Genomic DNA, 18,824 nt, shown 5'->3' on the forward strand with positions numbered 1-18,824 from the left:
AGGCTACACTGCTCCAGAAACAGGGAAGTCAAAAGGAAGGTCTGGAGCAGGAATCCTAAACTGGAACTACCTTGGGTTTGCTTTTGTTTGGGATCTGAGAAATGATGTTTCATTTTGGAACTTCATTCTCAAACTGGAATTCCTGAACTTCAGTGAGTGTGTGGATGTCAGAGAAGTGCAGAAGTGAGACTTTTCCATAACTCTTGTTTTCTTTCAAGACTATCTTATGCTCAATGCTATCTGTTCTGCTGTTTTGAAAAAAGTTTGAAAATCATATAAAGAAGACAGAGAAGCACAGTTGTATTTATATTATCACTGTAATGCTATGGTGATTCTGTGATGCTTTCAACAACAAAAAATAAAAACTAACACTGCAAATATTTCTGTTATAAGAGTGAGAGTTACATTTGCTCAACACAAACTGACTGATAAACCCAGCTGAGCCCCCTGTGGTGAAGGAACAACACTGCACAGGCAGGCAGAGACCACAATCCTGCAACTTCTACCTGGTCCCATCTGTGCTGGATCAGTCATTAACCCACCAAAGAAATGGATATGACCATGTAACTGTGAAATACAACACAAGCTGAAAGTCCACAAACACCACTGGATGGACTTTTTTTTTTTTTAAATCTGGGCTTTTGCTGATTTTTGAAATAAAATTTGTTTCTACTTCAGAAAATTTTATGATGACCATTTGCCCTATTAAAAACATTCAACTTCTCACTAGAGAAACAATATGAAATTAATTTTTAAAAAAGTTTTGTAACTAAAATGACATAGTACTTTCCCCCATCACTTATAATTTGACTTTGCAATAACAACAACAAACACCAAACAAAAAAACATCCCCCCACATTGCTACCTAATAAGGTTAGTTTTTTACCTCTTTTCTCATGAATTTGCAATTTAAATGTTCAGACATCCTAGTTGTTTGAAGAGTTGCAGACTTAGGTTCATAATTAATTCACTTGCATCATTTTAAGTACACCTTCTGTACACTAGCACAACCCTGCTCCTCAGCAAGAACAAGATAAAGCAGTTTGATTTGGAACTCTTTAACCCCTGGTTATCTCAAGTCTGCTGCACACACAGTTACTGAAAGTTACCTGCCACAAGGTTACCTAACCATGAATCTAAAGTCAGCCTCCTGAGGCTTTTTTCATGCATGTTCCTCTGTTAGAAGAAAACACAAATACTAAAAAGAACTGAAATTTGGGTGGTGACAGAATTTTCTAAGTGCACCTTTCCAAAGAGCACTGGTGACAATCCCTGTGGCCCTTTTGAGTGACAAATGACATGCAGGTTCTCACTCCTGAGGAAAGATGGATGTCTTACAGTGCCACAAACTCAAAGCACACCAATGCCCTCGGTCCATTTTCCACCTCCAACTCATTTAATACTAATGCAGCTCATTCATAACTCTTCTCCCAGCTAAGCACTGGTTTCTTACAAAAATTCCAAAATGCTGCTGGCATAAATCTGTTAACAAATCGAGGACTTTGATCAACTTATCTTTTGTGAGATAACAGGAATGGGGGAAAAGAAAGTGGCAGAGGGAAAGATACCTGCTAATGTATTTGTAAAATGGAGGAGAGGGGCTTTTACTGGAGCAAACAAAGAACAGGAAGATTAACAAAGAATCAGGAAGTAACAAGACAAATATATATTGGAAAGTCAAATCAAAGACAGATCACTGCAGTTCAGCAAAATGGCAGTTGTACTCCCAGTGCTGGTGTTGTTCTTAGCTGTTTTTCTTGCTGGATTTATATTGTTGGTCATAGGGGCAATTAACTTTGATTTTTCCAACTCAGAAATTCCTCCTGGAGTGAATCAACCTGCAAAGCTCCGAATCATTCATATAATTTTAATATGCACAGCTGTGGTGGTAAGTGAACCTGGTGGGAGTTTGGGGGGAAGAAAAATGAATCTGCAGATTTTAAACTCACTACTGTGCTAGCAGCCTGCATGGAATTATGTTCCAGAGTGGACAGCAGGGCATTGCTGTCATGCTGATTGTTTTATTGAGCTGAGTGTTGCTAAAGAAACTTTTGCCAGATTATTGACACTGTACTGCTCTAGCCCAACTCTATCTCAGGCAGTACCTAAATGCTGCCTTAACACAAGTGTGTGAAATCTGAGTGTGCTTCTGCCCTGACTCAAACTGACCTAGCAATGATTTGATTTCTAATGTTAATCCATGTTGGATCATTTGTATTTCCACTCTTGGTTCAGACTATACCAGATGTCTCTGGGCCATGCTTTTAAGCTTTTCTTGAGCATGGGGATGAGAATTCTCCATTTATTTTGAATATAAAGTGAGAAGCTGAACATTTCAGAATTGGTCTTGGGAATGGAGAGTTTCTGTCACACAAGCAACAAAATTAGGGAATGTTGCCCGTGAGGAACTGAAGGAATTCTTCTGCTCAAAGCACATTTATGTAACTCCTGCAGCAACTAAGCAGGATTGTCTGATGGGAATGAGAGGCTCTGGCCAGCCCAGCTTCTCCAGGTGAAGCAGCTTGTAAAAGTGTGGGAAGGTAATCAGTCCCCAGGAGCAGCACTCAACATCTGGTGAGCTCTGCTAACAGAGGAGCTCACTGAATCACAGGTATTTCTGTGTAATGATAGGTGTAGAGATGCTCTGATGAGAGATGGCATTAGATAAGAGATAACAGAGATAGTCCATATATTTATCAGATTAATTTAATGGAATAACTGCAATGAGATACAACCTATTTAAAATGTAAAAAGGAAAACAAAGAAAAAAATTCTCTCTCAGAAATATTCTAGATTATGGTCAACCATAGTAAAGAACTCTAGATATATATTCTCATACTTTGGCTGCACAGAAGTTGTAATTAGAAAGAGATTACATCACTGAAGCAGCTGGAAAAGCCAGTTCTCTTTTAATCATCAATCTACTGTCCACCATAAACCAGCCGTGCATGCTGCAATGTAAACAACACATGGTGAAAGAAAACAAACAAGATGAATGTAGAAATTATTGTTCCATCCCTTCTTGGAAAATAGCCAATACAAAATAATAAATCATCGAATCCTGTTTGTATACAACTGGAGACACTAAAACTAGTTTCTGTAAAAAATTGAAATCAGTATACTGCAAATGTCTTCGTTTCTTCAAGAAATCTTTCCTCAAGATCAGACACGGAGAATATTATAAATATCAGGAATCACTGGAAAAAAAGGCCTTTTGTAGTTAAATATATTGAGAATCAGGGCACTACTGACAATCCATGCAGATGTGGCTGTCTAGTAAGAAATATTTGTAACACAATCCTGAGTATTATGAACTTGATCCAAATATTCCTAAGGACTGAAGTACAGACTGGCATGGCTGAACAATGCATTTGAAAACAGAGGCTATGCCTCTTCTTTTATTTATGCAAAGTTATGCTGGAGCACTAGCTCTGATTTGTATTCATTTTCTGGTGTCTGGCATGAACATCCCTATGGCACAGAAAATGAACAGAAGTTCATTCCTACTAAATAAATCAGAATATTCTTGTCAGTGTGTGGTACACATCAGTGAGACTTAGGAGATGGGTCATAAAGCAATTATCAAACAGATTCTTAACTTAGTCAACTCTACTTTGGGCAAGTGTCTGTACCATGAGAATTAGCACCAGAATGATCAACTTTCACTATGCTTTCACATCTCCAGGGCTGAAGGATAGAATAACCAGTGAAAACCAAACCTGCTTTCAATGTTAGGCAAAGTACTGAGGAAGCAGAGGGATCTATTTCACCAGTGTTAATGTTGCATTGTTTGAGGCTCTGTTCTTTGGTTCATGTAACTCTCTCATAACCTCTCCTGATGCTGGTGTTACTTCTTGTGTCCTACACCTGTACAGATACTCTCTTAGATGATTACTGCCCTAAAAATACATGAGTTAGGCACTGTGAGTTTACTGTCCACACAGTTCCTCTCCTTTGGAAAATACAGCATCTCTCAAGTGAGCTCTCTGCTCTGCCTTTGAACAGGGAAAGATTTTGGAGAACATTGGCATCTGCACTCAGGTGAGCTTTGTGCGGTACATGCAAGGAAGAAGGACTCTGGGGAAGGACCCTAAGCTCTTCATCAAGGATCTGTGGTTTGAGAAAGTGCCTGTAAGGATTTACCAGCCCAAGGCTCCATCTGCCAGCCAAAGGAGAGGAGTTGTGTTTTTTCATGGAGGAGGATGGATATTTGGAAGTCTTGGTAAGATATCTGACAGAAATAGTTCAGTTAAAGAAATACATCCTTCATAAATAGTAAAGTTAGTTGTTTCTTGATCTGTAGCAGTTGCAAACTTTGAGTATAACCACAGGTTATATCTGGTCATTCTTGCTGCCAGAAGAAGGCAACCGCTGTGGATCAAATGAATTTTTTTACATTACAGTGATATAAGGGGGAAAAAACTGAAACAGGAAAATGAGGAGGTACAAAAGAACTGAAGAGCTTTGTAGGAAGCAGCAGAGAAAAGTAGAGAGCATTTCCTTCTTGCAATTCCTTGACTTCTCCAATAGAAAATGCACCCCAGCTAAACCCAAACCCCACCCAATCTCTTTCAGAGACCCACGAAGAGCTGTGCCGCTTTCTTGCCAGAGAAAGTGAATCTGTGGTTGTATCTGTGGGGTGAGTTTTTGCTCATGCTCATTTTGAGAGATTATTTCCTGTAGTGTAAACATCACCTCCTGTCCCCCCAGTCATAGCAACAATCTTCCTCAGAGAAATGTCTCTGTGGGACTTCTCAAGGGTGTGATTTACAACTTCATTCTGCTGTTGCTTGGAGACACTGAAGACTCACTTGGGCTGTTCTCACTGTCTGATTACAGCACAAATTACACTCTGGGATATCTAGCTGGAAAATGAAGTTTGGAATCAGTATTTTCAAATTCCAAACTCAAAACTGATTGTAAACAGATAAGCTATATGATCTCCTTAACACTTTTTCAAGGAAAGCCTGCTTGATGCTTAGAGAAGCACAGTGTGAATGACAAGCTAATATATTATCAAAATACTGGCATAACGGTTTGGATTATGAGGGTATGTAACATAACTTCATGGAACAAAGATACAAACCAGAAGTATTGTCATTTGTGGCCAGCCCATGAAAAACTGAAGCAGAAAGTAACTAAATGATTGTCAATAAAATCTACATATAGTTGGTAGCTGAGTACTCCTGTGTTGTTAATTCCTAAGAGACATAATAAACAGATGATATCATAACAAAAATAATCTGCACCACCTACATCTTATTGATGGTAATCCTATGGAGACAATGAAAATTCTGCAGAAAGCAGGACTTCAGCAATACATGCAAACCTCCTATTTCCTTCTCACACCGTTGTGTGTGTGTCCCAGGTACCGTTTAGCCCCTGAGCACAAATACCCCGCTGCGTACGAGGACTGTCTGAACACCACCCTGCACTTCCTGCAGCACCTGCAGCACTACGGCGTGGATCCTGCCCGCGTCACTGTCTGTGGGGACAGTGCTGGGGGCAACCTGGCAGCTGCTGTGAGCCAGACCCTGGCAGGCAGCTCAGACCTCCCCAGACTGCGTGCTCAGATCCTCATCTACCCAGGCCTTCAGGCCCTGGACTTCAATTTACCATCGTACCAGCAAAACCGGGGAGTCCCTCTGCTGTTCCGGGAACGCGCTGCTTTCTACATGTTGCAGTATCTAAATGGAAATGCAGCAAAACTGGAAGAGGTCTTGGAAGGTTCCCATATTCCTGTAGATGTTAAATTAAAGTATAGGAAGTGGGTGAGTCCAGACAACATCCCTGAGGAATTTAAGGTCAGAGGCTACAAACCACGCGTGCTACTTGACTGTACAACTGAAGTTTATGAGACAGTGAAGAGATTCTGTGAGCCCAACCTGTGCCCACTGCTGGCTGAAGACACAGTTATTCAGCAGCTGCCAGAATCTTTCATCCTGACCTGCGAGTACGACGTGCTGCGGGACGATGGCTTGTTGTACAAGAAGAGGCTGGAGGACAACGGGGTTCCAGTGACCTGGTACCACCTCCAGGATGGATTCCATGGAATCATAAACTCATTTAATAGTGACTGGTTCTCATTTCCAGCTGGAAAAAGGGGACTTGAAAATATTGTGAATTTTCTAAGAAGCTTATAGCAACGTTTTTCTTTGTTTCTGTGAGAACTGCCAAATTTCTGTGGTCTTTTATGCTTCTAAATTCCATGTAAGAAGTTCATATAGGACAATTTGTTAATATGCAATTATGTGATTGACATTAAAGACATTTCAAGAATAGTTTCTTTTAGTGCTGTTTGAAGTAGCCCATGCACATTCTGCCTATTTTAATCATCTGTTTGCACTAGACACTTGTGCAGTACAAGTGCTGCTCTCTCAGTACACATAAAAGATGCAGTAAAGTTTTAAGCCAACATCTGGTCTGACCTGTTTTATTCAATTGCAGTCGAAGATTTCATTCTTCCTAGAAGTGTGTGTTTTGGCAAAGGAGAAAGACACTGACACTACACTGTAATGCACAGTTGTACTCTCTGCTGCACATAGCATCTGAGTTTAAGACTCTCAATTTGAAGAAGATGTCTGTTGGCTAGGTGACCAATATTTTATACTAAAAAAAAAAAAAATAAAATCTCATTAGTTAACTTGATTTTTAGAACTGCAACTGTTCCCAACAGAAATACTCTATCGACAGCTTTTCAATTACAATGGGGAAAATGCTTTAAGTGTTTTCTTATGTTTATCAAACATACAAAAAACTTGGTTCTTGTGCTTGAATAGAATCTTAGAATCACAGAATGGGTTGGGAGGAACATTAAAGCTCATCTTATTCACACGCCCTGCTGTGGGCAGGGACACCTGGTCTAGCCCAGGTTGCTTCAAGCCCCAAATAACCTAACAACAAAATAGGACTGATGCATTTACTTTTGCAGAGCATGTTACTTACCTTTTGCCCCCACCCCTCCCTTGTTTCAATTTCCTTTTCCAGATGTCCTGGTCAAAGGTATGTATTCCAAACCACGTAATGCACGCCCACAACGCAGGAAGCGAATGTTGTGGCTGCAGGTCAGCTGCAAGGGATAATTTAATCTCCACATTCACTGGCTCTCTGTCATACACTAGAACTTCATTCAGGACTCAACTCAGTCTCTGAGCACTCACTGTGATCATCCACAATCCAAGAACTCTATATTCAATACCAGACCCTTTATCAGCCCCACAATTACCATAAAGATAAACAGGAAATTAAACACATTGACTCTTTTCCAATGTGATAACTGCTGGCACATTGCACAACATTTCCAAGGGCTTTAAAGTGAGCAACATCTGAGAGATCTCTTGCAACTGGGAACTACTCCAGGCCTTACTGGCACCTGAAAAAGCCAAATCACAGATAGGTGTGAAGACACATCACCCCTGGAAACGAGAAATGGCATTTTTTTATCTACTGCCAGTGATACTGCTGGTGATTTTTGTTGCTTCATTCATATCAGCAATCATAAGAACAATTCAAACTGAGTATGCCAATTGCAGCATCCCTCCTGGAGTGAACAATCCTGGAAAACTTCGACTCATTGTTGCTGTTTTGATTGTTACATCTACTCTGGTGAGTAACTGCTGCAGCTTTCGCCAGAAACCTTGTTAGATGTTGATTTTATTGTATGTGTAAATACCAGAATCCTGCCAGCTCCATCAGGGCTTAGATGATGGCTTTTCTCTTCTGGGGGCTGACTTGAGAGGACAGCTTTTGGAAAATCATTTCTATTAGACCTCAGTCAGTACTTAAGGCTTAAGTCAACCATAAGAGCCCAAGTTTTATCAGTTGAGCTTCCCTAATTTAAAATTAATATTTATAGAAAGTGAGATTGCTTTGATTTCCACCTTAGCTAAGCACACATGATGCTTTCAGGCCATTCTTGGGGCTTTCCAGCAACATGGAAGGTTAGGTAATGGAAGTACCAGTAATAGGAGACTGGATGCTTTTTAAGAAGGAAAAAACCCAAGAAACCTTAGAGGGATGAGAGACACTTGGGAGCACTGGCAAGGCCTCCCTCACCAGCTTTCCCTTCACCAATTGCCCTTCACTCACCAGGAGCCCCCTCACCAATTGCCCCTCACCAGGTTCTGCTTTAATGAGCATCCTTCACCATTGCCCTTCTCCTGGTGCCGCTCACCAGTTGCCCCTCACCATTTGCCCCTCACATTTGCCTATCACTGTTACCCTTCACCAGTTACCCCTCACCATTTGCCCCTCACATTTGCCTATCACCGTTACCCTTCGCCAGTTGCCCCTCACCATCCACCCTTCTCCTGGTGCCCCTCACCAGTTACCTCTCACCAATTTCCCCTCACCATTTTCCCCTCACCACTTGCCCCTCACCATTCGCCCCTCACCACTGCCCTTCTCCTGTGCCCCTCACCATTTTCCCCTCACCAATTACCCCTCATCATTTTCCCCTCACCATTTTCCCCTCACCATTTTCCCCTCACCATTTTCCCCTCACAGTTGCCCCTCACCATTGCCCTTCTCCTGTGCCCCTCACCAGCCGCCCCTCACCCGGCTCCCCCTCCCCGGGTGCTCCCTCAGGCCTGTCCCCTCCGCTCACCCCCGCTATCCTCCCTCTTCCCCACAGGGCAGGATTTGTGAGAAGCTGGAGCTGTGCAGCAGCCTGGCCGTCAGGCGCCTGTTGTTCTCGGGCCGGAGGCCGGCTCCGCTGCCGGGGGTGCTGCAGGAGGACTCGCGGCTGGGCCCGGTGCCCGTGCGGCTCTACCGGCCCCGGTACCGGCCCGGCCCCCGGCCCGGCCCCGCCGTGCTGCTGTTCCACGGCGGGGGCTGGATCTGCTGCGGCTTCGGTACGGCCCGGAGCCGCCACCCTGCGTGCTGCAGGGCAAATCTGGGGGGAAACTTCAATGGGGGTTCTTTAGGAAACGGGTTTAAGCAGTTACTTAGCTCAGCTGGTTCGGGGAAATATTTTTTTGGAGAGAAGTGGGGAAAAACTGTTTATTTAACAGGCAAAGCACTTCCCAGCACGAAAATGAACAATACTAAACAGTAAAAGTTTTTGCCGCTCTGAGGAGATGACAAATTCAGAAGAGGTTTTTTGTGGGTTGCAGCCTGGCTCACAGGCTGCTCTCAGTCCCAGGCCTGGTGGGCCACAGGTGTGAGCTCCTGCTGCTTTTTGGGTTTTCAGTCTACAGCAGGTTCAAACGACTTTAAGAAAAAGAAACTACAGTCCAAGGAGCTTCTTAGCCTCAGCTAGAAAAACTAACTACAAGCAAAGGAGATGTCTCTCCTGCTGTTTGCTGCAGACAACACAGTCTGTGTGAAGGAAGTGGGGGAGCAAGTGCAGTCTTTGATAACAAACTCTGCACTTTTTCTTTCCCCCTTTACTCCTGGAACTAGTTTTAAAGTTGCAGAACTTAATGTTTAACACTAACAGAACAGACAACAGAGGATACAAGCATCATGAAGTCGCTCTAACACACAGCTTAGCCAGGGTTTGCTTTAGCCATGGCCACTGTGTGTGTGTGTGTGTGGCCGACAGAATTCCGGCCTGATACAAAACTTTTTCACCTGTTTATATTCTTTAGCAAAGAAATTAATGCCCATTGGTTCTAAATTACTTAATTCTCTTTCATAAATTGGTACTCTATCCTCTTTAGTCTTTTTAGTATATTTTTCTTCTGGTGGGGACTTTCCAACATACATATCCTGAGTCTTTTGTTAGCTGCTTCTTTATATTCTGGTTTCTACAATATGTCCTTGTAGTCCATGAATTCTGTCCTTCTTATACCCAATTTCAACAATACACACCCTCTCCCAGGCCTTGTTCTTTAAGGCATATCAGGGTTAGTTTGGCAAAACTTTTAGAACTTTTAGTTCTAAAACTTTTAGAAGTTTCAGTGAGTTTCCCAATCACATCAACAAAAATAGTCTGTGTAAAGAAAGTTAGCTACATGCTGCCTAGAAGTGATTTAAGACTAGCACACTTGTTATCATTAATATACAGTTATGAATAATTAAAACAATTAATTAAAATTTAATTAGAAAAGTTATATCATTTCCAGCTGCTGGAAGGCTGAACTCTGTCTGGGCTTTCCCATCCAGCACTGCCAAGGGAGGTGGAGGGCAGGGGGAGAGGGATGAGGGGAGCTGGACCATTTGTGGGCAGCAAAACATCCTTTGATGTGTTTCAGATTCCCATGAAAGGATCTGCCAGTACATTGCCAAGGAAAGCGGCTCGCTGGTGGTGTCTGTGGGGTGAGTCACAGCCAGCTACCCCAGAGAAGACTTTTTGCCTCTTGTTGCTTCTCAGCACTGCAGGGATGCCTAGCTGGTGGGAATGCTCCTCTTCAGGAGCTGCACTCCATGATCCTTATGTGTCCCTTCCAGCTCAGCATTTTGTATGATTTTCCCACCATCCCGGGTGTCCAGACAGAATTTCAAGGGGGCTGTTTTAATTTGTCTCCCTGCTCCATCAGCTAACAGTGCAGACACAGCCCACAGTAAGGTCCATGTGTGCCCCAACATAGAGCTAAGCTGGCACTACACAAAACCAAGGAATGCTTTCCAGAAGAGAGTTTCAATGTGTTGAGAAACGACTGAGAAACTGAATTGGAAGGTGACAATTCAGTGATTGGTTTAAATAGGTGTAATTACTTTGTGAACTTTCTAACAGCAAGAATCAAAGGCTAGTAAGTAATAATACTACTAATGAGTACTACTAATACTAGTGATACTGAAAAATAAAACTGTCCCAGTTATTTAAATAAAGAAAAAATAATTATAAAAATGAAATATCCTAAGTAAAGGTGAGGTGCAGAATGATTAAATTACCTAATCCACAAGCCAGATGTAGTCTACATCAGAAGAGAAAAATGAAGTTACATCACTTAATTTGTCATCAGGGCTGCTCTTGGAAAATCCCAACTATGCTGCATCCTTGCAACCCCATCCTATGGCTATCACTTCTCTGTGATGACTCATTGGACAAATATCTGTTTAGTAGATCAAAATACCTTCATTGGGGTTTTTTTTGAAGGAAAAATTACTCCAACAGATTTAAAAACAGGATGCTGTAGAAATTTTGTATTTAGACATATGATATTTCCTTCTGTTACTTTTGCTGCCTCTGTGTGTGTGTCCCAGGTACCGTTTAGCCCCTGAGCACAAATACCCCGCTGCGTACGAGGACTGTCTGAACGCCACCCTGCACTTCCTGCAGCACCTGCAGCACTACGGCGTGGATCCTGCCCGCGTCACTGTCTGTGGGGACAGTGCTGGGGGCAACCTGGCAGCTGCTGTGAGCCAGACCCTGGCAGGCAGCTCAGACCTCCCCAGACTGCGTGCTCAGATCCTCATCTACCCAGGCCTTCAGGCCCTGGACTTCAATTTACCATCGTACCAGCAAAACCGGGGAGTCCCTCTGCTGTTCCGGGAACGCGTTCTTTACTATTCCTTGCACTACGTCCAAGGGGACACATCAAATCTGGAAGAGGTTTTGGAGGGTGCTCATGTTCCTCCAGACATGAGGCTGAAGTATAGGAAGTGGGTGAGTCCAGACAACATCCCCGAGGAATTTAAGGTCAGAGGCTACAAACCACATAAGCCCTGTGAATTCAAGCCTGGAATTTTTGAGAAAGTTAAGAGAATCTGTGAGCCCACTCTGTGCCCATTGTTTGCTGAAGACACAGTTATCCAGCAGCTGCCAGAATCTTTCATCCTGACCTGCGAGTACGACGTGCTGCGGGACGATGGCTTGTTGTACAAGAAGAGGCTGGAGGACAACGGGGTTCCAGTGACCTGGTACCACATCGAGGATGGATTCCATGGGATTGTAAACCTATTTGATTATCATGGCTTGTCATTCCCATCTGGGAAAAGGGGATTGGACAAGGTTGTTGCATTTATAAAAGGCCTGTAAAAAGAACTCTCCCTCGGTATGCTTCTCCCAATAATATCTCTGCTTAGGCTCTCACACCTCAGGTAGTGCTGGTCAGCAAGAATGTGCATCTTTTCATGTGTAAAATATTCATTCTGAAATCCATGAACTTCAAATTAACACTGATCTTTTCCTTGTGAGACTCCTGACAATTCAATCTTTACAATTTTTGTGTGCTGTGGTTTGGTTTTTTTTTTTCCAAAAATTGGCATCTGATTAGTTCCTTGTCTTTAATTGCTGAATTATTTACTTCTGTACAAATACTCTATGTAGAATGATTTGGATTAAATATTGTTCACTACAACCACGTTATTTGTGATGTCTATTTGATAAGCTCCAAAGCATGACTACATTTAGCTAGAAAGTTTAAGCTAGGTAGATAGTGAGATGAAGGGAAAATTCTGGACTAACAAGCAAAGATCAAGATCTCAGTGAGAAGACTGAGATTCCATGGCTGCAAAAGCAGCAGTGCAAGGCCAGAGTTGATGGGGACACCTAGCTGGAACCAATAAGTGCTGCTCTGCTTTTGAAATAATTGTAGCCCTACAAAATCCTTTTTAATTTTGGAAAGGCTCCGCTAAGCCCACAAAGGGCAGGATATCGTGTTGAGAGGAAATGCTGACATCAGGTTTTAGAAAGGCAGGAAGGGATCAGTGAAGTGGGCTCTTGGTCTGTGTTCACTGAACGGGGAGCTTAAAGAGGGAATATGAAGCAAAATGTTTTTGTGTTCTTCCAAAGAGTGTCCCCCAGTATTAACTTCTGCAGAATCTGTGCTGTGATTCTGTGCTAGAATCTGTCAATTTGTGCTTGAATTTCACTTACAGGATGAGACTGTTTTCCCTGACATGATGCTTCATTACACCCTGCTGATGAAAGCAAGGAAGAACAGCAGTGAGCGCACTCAGAACAGCCAGACTGAGGACATGGAAATCCCAGAATTGCTGGGGTTGGGAGTGCTCTCTGGAGATCATCCAGTGCAATCTGTCACCAAGGCAGGGTCACCTGGAGCAGGTGACGCAGGAACACATCCAGGTGTGCTTGGAGTGTCTCCAGAGAGACAAACTCCACACCCTCCGTGGGCACTGTCCCAGTGCTTTGTCACCCGCAATGTAAAGAAATTCTTCTGCATGTTGAGGTGAAACTTGCGTTTTAGTTTAGCCCATCGCTCCTCTCCCTAAGAACACCCCCAGGAAAAAAGGGGGGAAATCTTACAAGGCTGAGAAGAACTTTTCTCAAAAACAAACGCTGAGTTCCCTTAGGTTTCCCTGCGCAAGGGCAGTGGGCAGGCAGCCCTTGCTGCACTCTCCCCGTCTGCAGGCAGGGAACCGCGGCAGCGCGGGAGGCGGCGCCGGGCCCGTCCGTTCCCCGGTACCGCGCGCAGGTCACGCCGGGGCCTCCTTGAACCAAGATTACCCGGCCGGCGCCTCCGGCCGCTCCGCGCGGCTCCCCCCGGCCGCCCGCACCATGACCCCTGCGCCGGCTTTGCGGAGCGGCCGCACTCGGCCCGTGACGGGGCCGCGGCTCTGCCGAGCGCTGCTGGGGGAGCCCCGCCGGGCCGCGGCCGGGCCATGGCGCTGCTGCCCGCGCTGCTGCTGCTGCTCCTGCCCCTGGCGGCGCTGGCGGCGGCCGCGGTGCTGCTCGGCCTGCCCGGCTACGACATCCCGCCCGGGGTGAACCAGCCGGCCAAGCTGCGCCTGGTGCTGACCGTGCTGCTCGGCACCGCCGCGCTGGTGAGTGCGGGGGACCGGCGGGCCGGGGGGACCCGCGGGCTGGGGGGACACAGCGCTGTGCGAACGCGGGGAGCGGGGCGGGAGCGGCGCGTCCTCGCTGTGCCCGTGGGATGCTGGCGGTGCCGCATCGCGGGGAGGGGATGCGGGAGCAGCCGCGAATCTGCCACGGGGTCCGGACACTGCAAGGGCACCCCCGATCCGGACACTGCCCTGATATCCCCTGGTCAGGGATGCTGTCCCGGCTGCCGGCCCAAACAGCGTCCCGAGCATCCCCCGGTGGAGGATGTTGCCTGGACCCCCGGCCCAAACATTGTCCCGAGCATCCCCGGGTGGAGGATGCTGTCCCCGCCGCCCCAGTGTCCCGAGCATCCCCCGGTGGAGGATGCTGTCCCCGTCGCCCCATTGTCCCGAGCATCCCGGGTGGAGGATGCTGTCCCCGCCGCCCCAGTGTCCCGAGCATCCCCGGTGGAGGATGCTGTCCCGGACACTCTGGTGCGGACACTGTCCCGGTCCCCCCGGCAGTGCTGCGGGGAGCAGTGCCCCTGTGCCAGGCAAACCCCTGTCCCGGGTCAGGAACGTGCTGGGACGTGTTAGCGGAGATTGCGACCGGCTCGGTGGGCGCCTCGAAATCGGGGCAGGGCTGGTGTTCTGCCTGATAACTGCCCGCACCTTCAGGCGAAATCACCTTGCACAAGGAAAGCTGCAGCCCTTCCGCTGCTCCTGCCGCGGCTGACATTTATGGCACACAATCCGGTTAGGGCTGCTTTACTTAATCCCTGGACTCCCTGTGGCTGCATTGCATAAACAGCATTAGAGCCCTCCTCAGCTCTACCTCTGTTACTTGCTGTCTTTGAATTTCTTAAAATCTTCTTCGGTTTTGTCACTCTTTTAGCCACAAACATCACCCCTGCTATCACAGACTTTGTTTTCATCCACACAGATTCTTAAACCATTTACATCCTCTTTAAATTAAATTTACTGACAATGCTGCCCAGCAATCCTGACCCCCCCTAGCAGGTGACAAGACAGATTCACTGGGCATTAAAAAGAGGGATCTTGTTCAGCCAGTGAATGGTAACTGTTTGAAACTGCTTCTTTTTTTGTTCACTTACTACATCAGGTTTATATTCTAGCTTGGAAGAGCATGGGGAAAGGAAGCAACTTCATTTTGATCTGTTGTGCAAATAAAAAGCAGTAACTAACTTGCACAACACAGCTCGGCACTTTAGATTGGCAAATTCACTGAGTTTTATGGTCTAATTAATGAATAGTGGTTTCAGCAATGAAGAACTGTTTCTACATATGGTATTTCATTGTTGTTATCAAGTATGAATGAAAAAAGAATGAGCACAAATGTGTGAAGGACAATGCTGATGATTAAAATGTGTACTCCAAGATAACCAGTTTGGTTGAGCTTAATAAAATTTTGGATGTGACATTACAATGACATTGGATTTGAGTAGTACAAATAAATTTTTCTACAGGCTGCAGGATGTGAGAACTTGGGAAAGTTTTTTCATTTCCAAATCAGAGCTCTGTGTTTCTTTAAAATTTCCCCCAAATAAGTTTGATGTAAATGCAATGCAGAGATTTTAAAGATGCCCTAATGTCTTTTACCTTTAACAGGGAAGGATTTTGGAGAAGACTGGACTTTGCAGCCAAATCACTTTTGGCCGATACGTGCGACAGGGACGGAAACTAGGGTTGGATCCAAAGCTCTTTATCCAGGATCTGCAGTTTAACAAAGTACCTGTGAGGGTTTATCAGCCTAAAGCTACCTCAGATGGGCCAAGGAGAGGCATCCTCTTCTTCCATGGAGGAGGCTGGGTATTCGGGAGCCTTGGTAAGAAACTTCCTGGAGGAACTGTGGGGTGTAGAAAGAATATTCTCATCTTGTTAGAAGATTGCAATAAGATGTGGTTTCAGCATGTGATTTGGGATGAAGTCTGAAGCCTTTCTGCAATGGACATTCCTTAGGCTGTCTCAAAGCTGAGGGCAGTAGCAAAGCACTAACAATAATATTTCTTTTGCAGATACCTATGAAAAGGTGTGTCGCTACCTCTCCAGGGAGAGTGACTCGGTAGTTGTGTCTGTGCAGTAAGTGAACACTACCCAGTTCTGTAGTTGGGAGATGATTGTTGCTGTGGGACCACAGCAGAGCTGTGCTGCTGTTGGAGATGTTCTTTTTTGGCACAGGAATTTCTATGGGATTCAGTGAAGTCCATAAAGAGAAAAATAGTGATAACGGAGATTTCGCAGCCCTTAAATGCTCCTGCCTAGAGATACTCTGAAAAGATACAAATGGAAATATTTGGCACATTAAGGAAGTCTGTAAAAGCCAATGAAAAAAGTCTTCCTTGTGCTGAACATATGGACATGTAATAAAATGCTCCAAGCAGTTGGAAACTATGGGAAAAGAGAATAATCACACTGAAATGCTCCCATTTTACACATAGGAAGCACAAAATTATTAAATAACCTTGTCAGGAGTACAGAGGGAGTTTTCACTGTACAATTTCTTGTTCAGATCATTAATCAGAGGCAACCCTACTTCAGTGAGTCCTTGTGACTGAACACACCATTACAGCTTATCTGCAATCCCAAATGGAGGAGCAGACCCTAACCTAGAGCCAAACCCCCCAAAAATGACAGGGCAGAGGAACAGCATGTGAGACCATTTCCATGTTACCACTACTGACATTTCTTTGCTCTGTGTGTGTGCCCCAGGTACCGTTTAGCCCCTGAGCACAAATACCCCGCTGCGTACGAGGACTGTCTGAACGCCACCCTGCACTTCCTGCAGCACCTGCAGCACTACGGCGTGGATCCTGCCCGCGTCACTGTCTGTGGGGACAGTGCTGGGGGCAACCTGGCAGCTGCTGTGAGCCAGACCCTGGCAGGCAGCTCAGACCTCCCCAGACTGCGTGCTCAGATCCTCATCTACCCAGGCCTTCAGGCCCTGGACTTCAATTTACCGTCGTACCAGCAAAACCGGGGAGTCCCTCTGCTGTTCCGGGAACGCGCTGCTTTCTTTGCTTTGCTGTACCTCAATGGAGATGCACTGCACATGAAAGAGGTCCTGGAGGGCTCTCATATTCCTCCAGACATGAGGCTGAAGTATAGGAAGTGGGTGAGTCCAGACAACATCCCTGAGGAATTTAAGGTCAGAGGTGTGAAGCCACTTAGGCCCACTGATTTTATAGCTGAAGTTTATGAGACAGTGAAGAGATTCTGTGAGCCCAACCTGTGCCCACTGCTGGCTGAAGACTCTGTCGTTCACCAGCTGCCAGAATCTTTCATCCTGACCTGCGAGTACGACGTGCTGCGGGACGATGGCTTGTTGTACAAGAAGAGGCTGGAGGACAACGGGGTTCCAGTGACCTGGTACCACCTCAAGGATGGATTCCATGGAATCATAAGCCTTTATGATTATTGTGGCTTCTCATTTCCATCTGGGAAAAGAGGATTGGACAGTGTTGTTAACTTCCTAAAAAGCTTATAGTAAACATCTTAGATTCCATGAGTCTGTTCATGCCTCAACCTAGGAAAATATCTTTTCAGGATATTTAATATCAGGTTATGGTTAGATGAATCAGGGGCAGCCATTGACAATGATAAACAAGGCTCATCAGAACCTCATTCCAGCTGTTAGTTGGAACATGGAATATGCAAACCTTACACAAGCTTGTACCATGCTGCAAGCCCTTATCTTTAGCTCTGTTAGCAAAGAACAGTTCTTTGACTGGACATCCTGGTTTGTTCCAGTTGCTTAAAATAAATCTGTGTGGAGAGAAGCTGTGTGTTAGCTGGTATGTGTGGTGTGAGAATAAAACCCAGCTGATGTTAGTGTGTTATAAGCCACTGACAATAAAATAATAAAAATGATGACAGTGAGTAAATGTGATGCAGTGTCAAATATTGTCTCTGTCACTGTGGGCACAACAAACAAATGGTCCCATGGCCAACATCACCAACATTTCCCAGCACACAGGCAGGACTGGAGCCCCTTTCTGTCCCGGTTTTAGCACTGGACTAATGTTTCACTCACATAACTCGAAGGACAGTTCCATCAACCAGGGAGGGGAGTGCTGGTGGGACAAACAAATATGATGGCATCACAAAAAGATGGGCAGGATTGGTGGAAAATTGGACCCAAATACTCTCCTACAGCTCTCTTTGTAACCTGACTGGAGAAGAGTACAAGGGAAAGATCAGGGGAGAAATAAGGGGAGGATCAGGAAGGTGAGGGCAGGGGCAGAGCAGGTCAGAGCCTGTGCTGTGGGGGCTGTACAGGGCTGTAGCTGTCAGCTGGAGTCCAGCCTCAGCTCACAAGAGTAGTAACAGGGAGAAGGATAAGCATTTTTCTTGGCCTCGTGTTTATGACCTGCCCTTCCTCTCCTTGAGCCAGGGCAGAAGCAATGCCCAAGCACAGGTTGCATTGAGGGGTTTTTATGTGGATATTACACTGGATATTATATTGGCCAATTAAAAATGGCACTTAGGGCAGTCACTTGAGGCTGCTGTACCACTTAAACCAACTATACAGCACTATAGACAATAATATTTACCAAAACCATGCAAGAGAGACTTCACTAATCCTTCCAGAATTTAATACTTATTATGACTTGGAAGATCTTTAATGATCTGCATATTGGTCTCATTTGCTTGTAGAAACACAAACATCTTTGCTAGCAAAGCTGCTAAATAGATTTCATATCCTGCTTAAAAACTCAGCAAAATTTTGTCATTAGACTTTTAACTTTGTCAGAACGTGCCAGTTAAGTTCAATATTAGAGCTATTCAAGCAGATCCTTCTGACTCTGCTAAAATTGCTTCCTTTAGATTTTTTTTTTTCCTGGAACCAAATGCCAGACTGTGTTGCAGTCTGCTGCAGCAGAAATAGAACAAAGAGGGGAGAGAAATGGCTCATTCATCCTTGTCAGAGGCTAGTTCCCATGGCAGGTGAAGATATTTAAGCAAATTAACCAAAGCACAGACAAATTTTCAAATGCAATACAGTATATTTTATTTACACTAAGGAACCAATCCAAAATTTAACAGTGGCTGAGGTGAAGAACATGGACTACTTCCCAAAAAATGCACTTGTGTAGATGGAGAAAGGAGCACTGGGACAGAGCTGCTGTGATTCCTGG

The 18,824-nt window shown here is 45.0% G+C and overlaps 3 protein-coding genes across 3 annotated transcripts; all 3 read left to right on the forward strand.

Annotated features, from left to right (window-relative positions):
* Positions 1–1,711: 1,711 nt before the first annotated feature.
* On the forward strand, positions 1,712–6,143 carry LOC117007010 (arylacetamide deacetylase-like 4). The gene is made up of 4 exons (XM_033079858.1): positions 1,712–1,888; positions 4,006–4,222; positions 4,576–4,639; positions 5,369–6,143. Exons 1-4 carry the CDS (start codon positions 1,712–1,714, stop codon positions 6,141–6,143), a joined length of 1,233 nt encoding a protein of 410 aa, XP_032935749.1.
* A 1,285-nt stretch (positions 6,144–7,428) lies between these two features.
* Positions 7,429–11,923, forward strand: LOC117007009 (arylacetamide deacetylase-like 4). The gene is made up of 4 exons (XM_033079857.1): positions 7,429–7,605; positions 8,633–8,852; positions 10,197–10,260; positions 11,149–11,923. The coding sequence occupies exons 1-4, from the start codon at positions 7,429–7,431 to the stop codon at positions 11,921–11,923; spliced, it is 1,236 nt and encodes a 411-aa protein (XP_032935748.1).
* A 1,586-nt stretch (positions 11,924–13,509) lies between these two features.
* On the forward strand, positions 13,510–17,575 carry LOC117007007 (arylacetamide deacetylase-like 4). Its single transcript, XM_033079856.2, has 4 exons — positions 13,510–13,671; positions 15,298–15,514; positions 15,705–15,768; positions 16,399–17,575. Exons 1-4 carry the CDS (start codon positions 13,510–13,512, stop codon positions 17,171–17,173), a joined length of 1,218 nt encoding a protein of 405 aa, XP_032935747.1. The 3' UTR covers positions 17,174–17,575.
* Positions 17,576–18,824: the final 1,249 nt, after the last annotated feature.

Source organism: Catharus ustulatus, chromosome 24 (genome assembly GCF_009819885.2).
Source record: "Catharus ustulatus isolate bCatUst1 chromosome 24, bCatUst1.pri.v2, whole genome shotgun sequence".
Lineage (NCBI taxonomy): Eukaryota > Metazoa > Chordata > Aves > Passeriformes > Turdidae > Catharus > Catharus ustulatus.